The following is a 14,370-nucleotide window of genomic DNA, read 5'->3' as shown; positions in this document are numbered from 1 at the left end:
ATTGCACACTCGTTGATGTATTGTTTCGATAGTTAAATGGTTTTTTTTCAGTGGGTGTCATTCTGGATAAAGCCGGACGCTGCTCCAGCCAGGGTCACTCTGGGAGTCACCTCGCTACTCACCCTGTCGACACAGCACGGGAAAGTCCAGTCGCAGCTTCCGCCTGTCTCCTATCTGAAAGCAGTGGATGCTTTTATGTCTGTCTGTACATTGTAAGTCTTGCTTTAAGATTTTCATACTTGTAACGGAATTAATCAGAGGGCAATGGAGAGGGCTAAGCTCGGAGTTTCCCTGCGAGATCGAATCAGAAATGAGGAGATCCGTAGGAGAAGCAAAGTTTCCGACATAGCCGATATGGCCGGTGGGGCAGAAAAGCCCTCGAATGACTACCACGTACCGGAAGACGTAGTGTTGGTAGGTCCCCCACAAGATAGACCGACGATCTGGTCAAGATCGCCGGGATAGGTTGAATGAGGGCAGCGCAGGACCGATCGTCATAGCGATCTTTGGGGGAGGCCTTTGTCCAGCAGTGGACGTATTGCTTCCGAGTTTTATGTCATGATGTTATGGATGTTTATAAGTATTGATGTATGTTTAAGTACATTGTATTAAATATATAGTTGTCTTATACCTACCCATAGTACAGGCTATGCCTAGTTTGGGGCAAGATAATTTGTGTAAAAGTGTGTCAGTATATTTATTTAAATTTTTATTTATTATATATATTTATTTAAAATAGCTACTACTATTAAAAACTGTACAGTAAATCACTGCACGTTTAATACTAAACTAAATTTCAATTTTTACTAAGGCATTCCCGCCTCTTATTACGTAGTATTTACATCCTCTTTGGGATCTATGACTCTACTAATTGTAATACAAACATTAATATATCAACGGGTGTCATTTGTATTGGCAGGTTCGTGTTTATGGCGTTAATGGAGTATTGTCTGGTGAACATCGTACTCGATGACGCGGGACGAAAGCCTAAGGTACCCACATGATTCATTGTTCTAGCTCATTCAAATGTAGGGTGTTAAGCGCCGACCAGACGATCCGATCCTATGCGGATAATTTTTCCGCAATAAAATATTTTTTTTAAGGAAAAGGAGGACTAACGAGCTTACGGATCACCTGGTGTTAAGTGATCACCACCTCCCACATTCTCTTGCATACCAGAGGAGTCACAAGAGCGTTGCCGGCCTTTAAGAAAGGTGTACATGCTTATATTATGTCGCATTGTCCTGGAAACACCGCACAAGGAAGCTCATTCCACAGCTTTGTAGTAAGTGGAAGAAAGTTCATTGTAAATCGCACTGTGGAGGACATCCAGATGGTGGGGATGACATCCTTCTTAAAGAATGGTTTTGAATTTAAAAGCGTCAGTCAAAGTCAAATAGGTCACTACCTATTTGACGTTAATAAAATTCTGAGCGTCACTACAACTGTGCTCGTCACCTTAAGACATAAGATGTTAAGTCTCATTTGCCCAGTAATTTCACTAGCTACGGCGCCCTTCAGACCGAAACACAGTAATGCTTGCACATTACCGCTTCACGGTAAACATAGGCGCCGTTGTGGTACCCATATTCTACCCGGCATCCTGTGCGAAGGAGCCTCCCACTAGTATCTATGAATCTCCACGGACCATCGTCTGTTAAGGTCTTTATGGACAATATTAATCATTTGATTTTATCTCATGTATTAATCATTTGATGTTTTATTGCGGAAACACATTGTTATAAAATCAGTTCAAGAAAAATGGTAATCAATACCTACTTGGGTTCCGCCCTTATTTAGGAAACCTGGTTTTCCACAGAATAATTATTTATTTTTACTGTTCTGTGGTTTTTGCGTAACCTATCCTAAATTATGAGACGCATTTCACACGATTATTTGCTGCAATGGTGATTTTTTTTTAATTAATTGTAATGCCAAGTTATTCCCGAATGATTGCACATATTGAAGTCATCACCCATCCGAAAAAGCATGCAATAGGCGTAAGAAATTCACTAGGATTCTTCTTTTTTTAAATAATAAATGCGTTACAATAAAATTTATTATTAAATAGCCTGAGGGCGGTCGCTACATTTCATAATATGTGGTAACCTTTACCACATATAAGATTTTTAACAATTGCTTTAAATTACTTTACACATTATTTTGTTTGGTACATTTTCTGGAATCATGTTGTAAAAGCATATACATCGCCCAACAAAAGCCATACTAACTCTACTTAACCGAGTAGTAGGCATAACAGGATATTTGTTCCTGGTGTTAACAGTAGGATTATCCACAGAGATTATCAAAGTACCTTCAAGATTTGCTAATGTGCCTATATACACATTATTACATTAGTAAATTACATTCTCAAGAATATATTCAATCGCAATCCTATCTTGGTAATGTCGATGCAATATTGATATTCTAACCCCTCAGATTAAATATTGGTTCCGCTGCGAGATGAGAAGAACAATAGCTTTTTTATTACGGCAACTATTAGATACTTGTGTGCGTGGCATCTTTTTAACAACAAATAAAATTTTGTTTTTCAAATTTTATTTGTGACTTCATGGCATCTTTCAAATTTTGTAACATACGCTTCATGTTATTTTACACTGAAATTAGTAATATACAAAACTACTTACTGATCCCACTGTGATCCCAGTGTTTTTCTTATTTCTTGTAGTATTATTTTTACAAAATTTTACTACACAACCGAACAACATGTGGCAGATCAACGTCACACATTGTTCGAGACTGGCTCGAGTTCGCCCACTTGGGCATAGTATTTGTTGCCGCACTTTGTAACTACGCCTGCGGTATCTAGGAGTGCAGCGGAGGCCAATCCTAAATCTAAGTCCAACCCATTTCCTGTGTACTAATCATAATTTCCAAATTATACCCATAGAATACGAAACGCTAATCTGTCAAATTAATCATCCCATAGATGAATTGAAAACAGATATCATCAAAGGTACCATAGATACAGTTTTTAGAATGCCAAAAGCAGAAAATGGATTAAAAGAAAAATCTAGGCTTTTTAGTGTGGACAATGATTGAGTAAATACTTCAAATAAGTAGGAAATAAAAGCAGAACAAATCAAAACATATCACAAGGATAAGAGAGGGATTAAGTTGTCGATATTTTGTCTTTGAATCAAGATTACTGATAAGCTACCTACTTTTCCTCAGCCTGAATCTGTACATGTACACAAAATGAGGCATCTATGAAATAATAATATTATTGAAGCCTTTTTATTTCCTTACATAAAATCGCGAAATGTTTGTGCATAAAATACATTAATTAAAACATTAATAATATATTTTCATAGTTTTTCAGTTAAAGAAAAGCATTAAAAATTCGGTGAAATAGGTAGAACCGTTGAGTCTCACTACGGTGCCCCAAGTTTTTTTGTTTTTCAAATTTAGATGTTCGTTTTTCGTCCCTTTGCGAAGTCTTCAAGGATTTTGTGATTCCTCTAGTGTTAAATTTAAAAGGTACCCTCTAGTTTGTTCTCATCTTATAAAAAATAAAGCCCCTGGTGGTTATAAAAGTAAGGCTTCCTGCAACAAAAACAGGTAGTTATTATCTTTGCTTTTTGTCCAGTTTTCTCCATTGATTTTAATAATGTCATCTATCTAACATTCTTTAGGACGTTATTCACGGGGAGGTGTATTATAAAATATTAGATCATAATTACTGTCGTAAAATATCAGTTATAATTAGAAATTATATTAGAAATTATTTTATTTAAATGTGTATTAATTGAAATTCAAGTTATTTTTTAATTTGACAGGAACCAGCCGACGCTGCCAGAGCCAAGGCCCGCGCCATCAACATCGACAGATTTTCCCGTGTCTTCTTTCCATTTCTGTTTTCTGTTCTAAATGCCACATATTGGATCCAATTCGCTCAATACATATGATTTAATAGGCAGTGTATTACAAAATTTGTATGTTTAATTTTCTCAAAAAGTGGTACCTAATAAGTTTCTGCTACAAATACCTAGATATTATATTTATAGCTAAATGAGATGTGTTCATGCTGTATTACGCGTATTTACTACAATTCACGAATCACACTCAAGCAAATTATATTATATTGAAGGAAAATGTCAATGTTTCTGAAGATTTTTTTGAATTGATCGAAGCCAATGACATTCTGTACTTCGTATAACTACACAAATCATGTCGTATAGAAACAAAGCTGAAATATGGAAACTGCCACAAATTACACCATAAAAAGCTTCGACTGCTACATCTATACATTGCCGCATTTACTCCTATTGCTTAAAATTTTCGTGGTCAATAAGCAGCAATGCAAAACATTTAGTCAGTTTAGGTTCCGTGTGTTGAATTTTTATTTAATTGTTTAAAACCCGATTAGGACAGTGAGAGTTGACACACGACTAAAGTTTAAGCACACTTTTGCCGTTCTGCTATTTGTATAGAACGTCATTGATCGAAGCACGACATACGTGGGCGATACTGAATGTTTCTGGAGCGGTTATTCGTAATACAATAATTTAAAAAACAATTACGGGATTTGAAAATGGAACTCTGCGAGTATATACTAAGGCCAGCGAGACGAGATAAAGAATGTAAACAAACTCCCATTCCCCGTGTAATCGTAAGTACGTGCGGTGGCCTCTACTCAGTAGGCCAGCAAGTAGGGACTCACGAGCGAACAGTGATACACGCGCGACCTTGCCTACGTCACAGATCCGACCGATATTTTAAAAATGGTGAAACATAAATAAAGCAAAACATATGAAAGTTCATTGCGATTCACATTGCATTTTTTAAGCTTCATAAAGACGCTGAAACAATCTAATTTAAAGTGATTATTATCATAATTAAATTACCATTCATGATAGCTGCCTATTTATTTACTATATACTATGTAGGTTTGACTATGTCGTGGTCTTCCAACGCATACATAACTGTCTGCAACTAATGTAGGTTTGACAACGAAATAATATTGATTTAAAATTACGATTACATACCTATTTATAGTATAGAAAAAACTGAGCTATTTTAACAAGATGACCTTATCCTAGGTAGGTACAGTTATAAGTAAAGAATTCAACCCTAATGTCATCAGAATACGTCAGAGTCACGCGATAGAAATAATGTAGGTAAGTGATGGGTTAGAAGCGCTGTGCGATCTGAATTGCACATTATTGTATGACTTGCGGTCATATTTATTTAATTGATTTTGCGGAGTGAGACTTCATTACTTTTTACTATTATTTTATATTACATTTACATTGCGACACCGAGCGATTATTATATCTGCCCTATCAGTCGTAATAATGGCCTCAGTGGTCGACGACAGCTGACGTTGCGTTTTTCGTGGTACACGACAGCTGTCAAAACCGCAGCTGTCAACATTTGGGCGCCATTTTGTAAACATGTTTGTTCCTGTTGTAATTGTTAGTTTCCGTATTTACTTATTATTATTAATCTGTGACTGTTTATTTTTGCTGTTATAGTGAGAAGTTGTTGATTTTGTTTGTCAGCTCTAGAATATATCAATTCTTTTCAATATTCAAAGATATTGATTCACTAAAACGGGTTATAAATTATGTATGTAAATAGGATGTAAGTACTTACCTTTTATCATTGTGTTGGTGCATTTAATAAAAAAGTAATTATTGTTATTGTTAATTAAATATATTAAAGAGAGTTTACGTTTATTTAAGTTCCTATCAGAAATAGATATTTATTATTATTTATTAATAAATATCAGTAATAAATATTATTAAGAATTATATTTAATAAAAATACTACCAATCCGATGCTTTACTTTTATGAATAAAAATAGAACAGTGGTGCTTAAAATACAGTCATACAAAATAGGTACTACTAACCAACAATAAAATAAAAATAGTAGGTTTATTAAGAGCGCGCATCTCGTGACTCAAAAGCGTCGTTATCGGGACACATTTTGACATTGACTAATGTTTGATTACAGTTACGCAAAATATCATATCAACATGTCAGATTTGTACCTACGCTGTTTTCAGTTGTTTAGTGAGTAGGTAGTATATAATATCTAAATGTATCTTAATGGTAATATTATTGCCTCGGCTGAGCCTAGCGCAGGGAATACAGGAAAGGAAAAAAAGGAATTCTTGACATTAATAATTAATTCAAAATGTAACCCAATTTATAACATAGTACCTAATATAAAGTATTGCTAGATATAGATGCACTTTTGCTTCCTAATTATTGTGAGATACCTTAGAAATAGATAATAATTATATCTACCGTCATTTATTAGTTGTTATATAATAAAACTTAATTTATTTTCAATTTGTGTTTCAATTATATATTTATTATTGTAATGGGCAGGGCGAATCAATTACCATCAGCTGAACGTCCTGCTCGTATTGTCCCTTATTGTCATAAAAAATATGCATGCATAAATGCACAAAAGCAACGAAGATCATGCTCGTGTAAGCGACAATCTCAACCACTTTTCTATGTTGCCGAAATGTAGACATTGCGAGAGGTTGAAAAAAAAAAGAAATCTGGGCCTGGAGATGTGATGCTAGACAAAGATAGCTGGAATTTCACACAAACATCTCGATGCCTTTATTACACAATACAATTCCACATACTCGTTTTCTTCGGACACGTATCAAAAACAATCGGTCTTGTCGTTTAGGGAAATGTGGAAAATGTACATGAGTGTACTAAGAATGAATGATGGCGACCAACTAGCAGTAGATTCAATAAGAAAAATCAACATTTTTGTCATACATAAGTGTCATTTCCGTAACCTACGTGAATAAAGTGATTGATTTTATTTTATTTTGATTTGATTTGAATTGTATATGCCCCGGATACCTCATGACAACCAGCGACATAGCGAGAAGAACTTATCTACTAGATACTTCTCAATACTACTCATTCGCTTTGACAATATTAATGCTGGATTTTATTTATCTACTAGCTGTTTTGCTACTATGTCAGCGTAGACTTAACGCATTTTGGGTGTATTAATATTGAAAAGAAAAAAGGGATTTTTTATTACTGATTAAAATCAGTAATAAGATACTGTGGTATTAAGATTTGGTAGGAATACCAAAAAATTTTTTTACATTTAGCAAAACTTTGGCAACGAATCTCTGAACAGGTCTAAGCATTTATAACCGAAAAAAAGTATAGAAATATATATAGTGGGTCAACTTGCCTTAAGATATTGCTGCACAGCTATTTCCAGCATAGGTGGTAAGCATAAAGTAAAAAAATATTAATTTATCAAAACATTATTCTAAATATAAAATCGTCTTGTGACATGGAACACCAATATCTAAACGAGTACAATTGATTTCATGATACGTCTAAATTTGAATACCGATATGCAGTGAAACGAATCGGTATGACCGCAAATAGCGCAGCCAGGAGGGTGACGCTGCTCTCCTCCATCACTTTATCGTTTTCGGTCTAGTGGTACATTTGAGTCACAATTTTTTTACACTAGCTCTACTCAATGCCATTTAAGAAAGAAAAAAATTCTTTCATATATTTCTTGGCCAGGAGCCGTCGGGGGCGCCCCCAAAACACTATCAAAGAATCATGACAATCATCAAAATTTTTGCTTACGCAACGCTAAGGTAACAAACATACAAAGATTAATTTTTATATATAAAGAAGAAGATAATGTACTGTCACTGACGAATACAGCGAATAAAGTTAGTTTACCTACTGCTGGCATTTAGAGTTAATTTGGAATCGATCATCCATAAAGGAGCAAAAAAATACATCAATAAGTGAGTAATAATAGAAACTACATTTACTTAACTAAGAATAGTTATTTTTGAAGGTTTTTGTCTTTCATCATCTAACCAACACCAGCACAGTTTGGTAATTATACTTTTAGAAATTTTGAAGTGATAAGGGATATAGTTAGGTTCTATTTCTTTTTAGCATCACTTCGTTATGGAATTGTACATCTTCCTTTAATGCTATGCATGCCCATCTTCCTAGAAACATGCTTATTCCAAGTAAAAGGGAGAGCGAGTCCATAAAATCGTCAAAAGGGTTTCTACCTAAGCGATCTAATACAGTTTTTAAGACACTCTAGTTAATTAAGATTTTGGTTAAACACAATGATTAGAAGTAAAAGAGTAAAAATGTCGATGTCTTTCTATGGACAAAATTTATTTTAACCCTCTGTCGGTTGTTGAAAAACACAATACTTTGAATAACCTACTTTGAGGCTGTAGTATATGGACCAGAACCACTGCTACTCACACCTCATGCCCAAATCAAAACATTCCTGCGCACAGAAACTGAAAAAACCCACTCAAGAGAATGGAGAAACGGTAAGAAGTATGCAGGCAAACAAATAATGCAGTACCGGTGGCATCTAAGAGGTTTGCTTGCAACTTGACCAGACTACCCAGGGACAGTGTACGCAAAATAAAAACGGTGTTATAACCGGCCACTGTCTCTTAAACAAGCATTTCTGACGCAGTGTGAGGGACAGCCCTTTATGCAGAGGATGCATGGATGCAGAAGAAACGCCATTGCATATGCTTACAGCAAGCAGGGGCACAAATTCTCCAATCTCCAGTATCGCTCCAGAATGCCTGCAGCAGTCTGAAAAGGCTGCTATCTTTCTGGGACGGTCTGTGCTGGATTGAGTAAGTAAGACTAACTGACAACAGCCCAATCAAGAGGCTAAGTGCGCAAACAGCCCCGTCAAACTAACTAACTAACCTACTTATAATATACTAAAATGTGACAAGCTAAAGTGAAAACTAAAGAAAACAATAAATTTTTTGAAGAGACAGCCATAAATTAAAAAAGATCAGAAAGTATTTTAACAAGATATAAATAGAAATATAGGACTTAATAGTGGCGGTCAAGATCAAGGTTATGTTACGAATAGTTGGTTTAGTTAATTCAGTATTTGAAGGCCAACCACGCTTTTTTAATTCATCAGGTGCTAGAGATTAGTAGCGACCGTAATCAGTAGCCATCATATTAATGATGAATAAAAATGAAATTCACGATGTCGGCTAGATTATGGGTACCACAACGGCGCCTATTTCTGCCGTGTAGCAGTAATGTGTGAGCATTATAATAATATCCCTTCCGTCCGAGCTGTTGTAGTGTGTAGACGTGTTTTCTGTCGTGTCAAAGTTGTGTGTAGTGTTCAATTTCTATACTTGCAATATGGATTGCTGTAACAAGGTATTAAAAGGCATAAAAGGCATTTATTTTCTCAAAATTGATTCCTTTAGAATTCTTTTTGATGTCATTTCTTATACTACTAGATACTACTACTGCTTCGGAAACAAATGGCGCTCTGAGAGAGAAGAAGCGGCGCAAGAAACTCTCCCAGCATTCTTTTTTTTGCGCTCTTTTCAATAAAAATATACAATATTGTACAGTCGCTATAAAATAATCACAATCTAGTCCCAGGCTGTCCGATCATTTAGATATTCAGCAGTGGAGTAATAGGATTTTCGACAGAGCCATTTTTTTATAAAACATTTAAATTTCTTTATAGATAATGCCTGAACAGTGGCTGGGACTTTATTGTAGAAGTGACATTTACCCTTAAAGCTATTATGTATCTTATGAAGCCTACTAGAATTAGTTACAAGCAATCCCTTATTTCTAGTGTTATAATAATGAAAATCACTATTAAGAGCAAAAAGGTGACGATTTTTGTGAACATATATTAAATTTTCATAAATGTACTGACAATAAACAGTCATAATATTTATTTCTTTAAATTTTTCTTTGAGAGACTGTCTATAACCAAGCTGATATATAGCATGAACAGCTCTCTTTTGCAGTGCAAACACTATATCAATGTCAGCAGCATGACCCCATAGTAATATACCGTACGTCATGATGCTGTGAAAATAACTAAAGTACACTAATCTAGCGGTCGCAACATTCGTGTACTTTCTAATCTTTCTAACTGCATATGCCGCAGAGCTGAGTCTATCTGCTAGATGGGTAATATGTGGACCCCACTGAAGCTTTTTATCTAACGTGATACCCAAGAAGACCGTAGTGTCCACAAGTTCCAATCTCTGGTCATTTATAAGTACGTTGGTTTGTACCTCCGCTGTGTTTGGTATAATGAACCGTAAACACTTTGTTTTTTTACTGTTTAAGTGCAGATTATTCGTCTCAAACCAACGCACTATCTTTGAGAGTGCATTGCTTACCTCGTCATCAATATCCGCACGTCGCTTCACTTTAAAAATAAGTGAAGTATCATCAGCAAACAATACAATCTCATGGCTATCATCTACCACAAACGGTAGATCGTTAATATATATAAGAAACAAGAAAAGACCGAGAATAGAACCCTGTGGAACACCTATTCCCACAGGTTTACCCGAAGACCGTTTGCCATTTAGATCGACTATCTGAACTCTTTCGCTTAAATAATGCTTTAGTTTTAGGAGTAAAGTTTCATAGTGGACGCAGTCAAATGCTTTTGACAAATCACAAAAAATGCCCAATGCATCCTGTGACTCTTCCCAGGCGTCAAAGATGTGCTCAATGATTCTAGTACCCGCATTAATTGTTGATAAGCCCCTAGTGAAACCAAACTGATTTTTGTTCATTAATTTACAAAAAGGCATTTGTAGCTGTTGAAGCAAAAGTTTTTCAAAAATTTTACTAAAAACAGGCAGCACTGGAATAGGTCTGAAATTAGCAGGGTCAAAAGAACTGCCCGATTTAAACAAAGGTATAACTTTGCTGTATTTCATGAGGTCAGGGAACACACCCTCATCTATGCCTTCATTAAATATTATTGCTAATTCAGGTGCTATAATGTCAAGTATGTATTTAACAATATTAGTCGAATGTTCCCATAGGTCTTTTGTATTTTTTAGGTTAATTAATTTGAAGATTTTTATTATATCGCTACCTGTAACATACTTAAATTTCAAGTTAGTAGAAGATACTGGTACGTATAATTTAAGCATATCATATGCTGCTTTTGGCGAAGAGTTAAGGTATTTGGTCGTGACAATCGGGATTTCGGAGAAGTATTTATCAAATTCATTTGCAATTTCTATTTCCGAATTTATAACGCGATATTTAAACAGATAGAGGTGTTACGGCAATTCGATCTACCAGTTTCATTGTTAATTACACTCCAAGTCGCTTTTACTTTATTATTACTGTTTTTAATTTTATCTGCAATGAAACGTGATTCGCTTCATGACAAACTATTTTAAAGAGCTTGGAGTATTTTTTTACATATATTTTTATATTATTATTGAAGGATAACGTTCTGACCTGCAGCGATTGTAAAAAGGGATATCACTGCAGATGTGTGAACGTGAATACTGTGTCATATAATAAATTTAAAAAGTCCCAAACATGGAAATGTGCAAAATGTTCCACACCGCGGGGACGACGTGGAGACGACACACCAGTAGCGGCAGCTATCCATGACACGGATGAGGTCTCATAAAGCGACGAAGAACTTAAACTTGAGAAACTATGCTCACAGGAAATGAATTTTACGTTGGTATCACTTAAGGAAATGTTTAACAGCTTCTTAAAAAAGGTAAACTCTAACATAAGTACAATAAAAAATGAGGTTATTGGAAAAAATTGCAATCTCAAAAAAGGATTTAAGCAAGGATCTTAATGTCATTAAAAATAAATTCAGCGTTATAGAGAAAAACCAGGAAAAAATTGAAGCCTCGCTAGATAACTTGTCAAGCTTTTATGATGACCTACAACAGCAAAACAAAAAACTCTTTAATGAGAACTTACAACTCAAAGTCCAAATTGCCACACCGAGAAAGAGCTCTAATGATATGCAGCAGCAAATTGATGACGTGCAAAGTTATATTACATCTAAATTCATTGAAATTCGAAATATATCACCGCGAACTGAAGAGAACTTACTGGATTACGTTAAAAATCTGTGTTCCGCCTAAGCATTGATTTCAAGCCCCATTACATCTCTCATATATTCCGTAAACATACATATAAACAGGGTTCTAAACATATCTTGATAGAACTAAACAATGAGAGCTATAAACGTGACCTATTGTCCGCAGTCAAGCAACGTATTAAACAGCACAATAAACTAAGCACTCAACACATAGGTATGAACGGCGAATCAAAATATATTTATATATCTGAACTGCTAAGCGCAAAGCAGAAATACTTATACTTCAAGGCGCGACAGCATGCTAAAACACATTACGAATATTGTTGGATTAAAAGTGGCAAGATCTATCTGAGAAAACACAAGACAGAACCAGCGTTGCTTATCCGTAGCGAACATCAACTGACGGAGCTCACTGCACTGCCCGCGACCGGTCTGCTGGACGTGCCCGCGTCCCCCACCCACCTCACCCCAACCGGTGACGCTGACAACTGACGGTGTCTCCTTAGCAAACTCAGTACATGTTCAAATATAAATTATACACAACTTATACACATCACAGATTTACTTAACAATATTTACATTCATTCATATAAATTATTTCGTGCACTCCCATTGAGATACTTAATAACGAAATCATTGCAACGTCAGTATTACTATATTAAAATTAAAACTTTATACGCTACTAGATTAATCATATTACTGATAGGTTTATATAAAACTTCCTATTTTATAATACCCAAATTGGCCTCTAGAAAACTAGCTTTACGTTCGATCCACTTCAAAATAATTTAGCATCCGATATAAATCGACATACCACGGTGTCTTGTACACAAGTGGCTAATATTGATGGCTTTCATATCACTTACATAGCGAGCATTGATAATACCACAACATATCTTAATATACTAACTATGAATATCAGAAGTATTAACAAGAATTTAGACGATTTTCTTATTTTTATAACCCGTCTTAAACTTAAACCAGACATTATTATTTTGACTGAATGCTGGATAAAACATGTAATTAATCCCCCACTTATCGCGGACTACTCAACTGCTCATACACAAAATAACTATAATCAAAATGATGGAGTTATTGTTTACATAGCCACCTACTTGAACGTTGCATCTTTCCAGACTTCAATTTCGGAGGCTAACTGTCTTGTTATTTCATACAACAATATTCATATTATAGCAATATATAGACCCGCGGCCTTCAAAAATCCACGGACGTTCTTAGATTCTTTTAGTATGTTCTTAGAAAGTGCTAAATATAAATGAATTATTTTAACGGGTGACCTAAATTTAGACCTTCTTCCGGATAGTCTTTGCACTTACAGCCAGGAATACCAAAATATTCTTGCTCTCAACGCCCTCGTACCAGCAATCGATTGCCCTACGAGAGAAATGCGTTGTCTGGATCATTTTGCTATAAAGAACATAACACATTCCCATACATTTGTCTTTGAACCCCCTATTACAGATCATGCTCCTATTCTATTAAACCTTAAATTAAACAACAAAATAATTAATACCTCGCTAAAATACAAAACTAAATACACATATGACTACGATGCCAAGCAGGAAGGCTTAAGAAAACTAGACCTGTAAAGCTTTTATAAATCAAACGATACTAATTATACTGCAAACTATCTCGTAAAAAATGTTCAAGAATTAATTTCGAATAATACGCTAATCTCAATTGTCTCTAAGAAATTTAAACCTATCAAACCATGGATTACGTATAGTATTCTCAAGTGTATGAGGAAAAGAGATCGCCTGTACAAAGTATCTAAAAAATCGCCATCCGATCTAAATAGGATAACTTATACTAGGTATAGAAATATCTGTAACTCACTGTTGAAATCACTTAAGCGCCAATACTTACGAGGAAAATTAGAACAAAACACGGGTAACTCTAAAGGTACTTGGGATACTATTAAAGAAATTTGTAATTTACCTACTACTAATGATCTCCCTACTGAATTATTGAATACTAAGTCTACCCTAAGAGAATCATTAGCAGAAGTAAATAAATACTTTACTAATATTGGTAACAACCTTGCCTCATCAATAATTAGTAAACTAGGCGAACACAAAATTGATTGCTCTGATATGGCCTCAAATAATCCTCTCGGATCTCTTATGCTATACCCTACTGATATTGTCGAAGTAAAATGTATTATCCTCAAACTTAAATCAGCAAGTGCTCCAGGTTATGATAAAATTAACTCTTATTTTGTTAAAAGATTTATGAATTTAAGTCTTTCTAGTGGCATTTTCCCAGAGGTTTTTAAACAGGCAGTTGTAATTCCGGTTTATAAGAGTGGTGACAAAAAAGTTGCTTCAAACTATAGACCCATATCATTGCTGAGTGTTTTTAGTAAGATCTTGGAAAAAATAGTTAATATCAGATTAACCAAGTTTCTTGAAAAATACAAGCTACTTGCGCAAAACCAATTTTGGTTT

The 14,370-nt window shown here is 35.0% G+C and overlaps 1 protein-coding gene across 1 annotated transcript in view; it reads left to right on the top strand.

Moving 5' to 3' along the window:
- The window catches only part of LOC126980008 (glycine receptor subunit alpha-2-like), a 57,946-nt gene extending 51,625 nt beyond the window's left edge, over window positions 1–6,321 (top strand). The window contains exons 7-9 of the mRNA XM_050829632.1: window positions 52–212; window positions 920–992; window positions 3,801–6,321. Of these exons, the coding sequence (XP_050685589.1) occupies window positions 52–212; window positions 920–992; window positions 3,801–3,929 (363 nt within the window). The 3' untranslated portion in view covers window positions 3,930–6,321. The remainder of the gene's footprint in view (window positions 1–51; window positions 213–919; window positions 993–3,800) is intronic.
- The last annotated feature ends 8,049 nt before the right edge of the window (window positions 6,322–14,370 follow it).

This window comes from Leptidea sinapis, chromosome 4, assembly GCF_905404315.1.
Source record: "Leptidea sinapis chromosome 4, ilLepSina1.1, whole genome shotgun sequence".
Lineage (NCBI taxonomy): Eukaryota > Metazoa > Arthropoda > Insecta > Lepidoptera > Pieridae > Leptidea > Leptidea sinapis.
The sequence above is the reverse complement of the archived record's forward strand: the minus strand, read 5'-3'. Positions and strand labels throughout refer to the sequence as shown.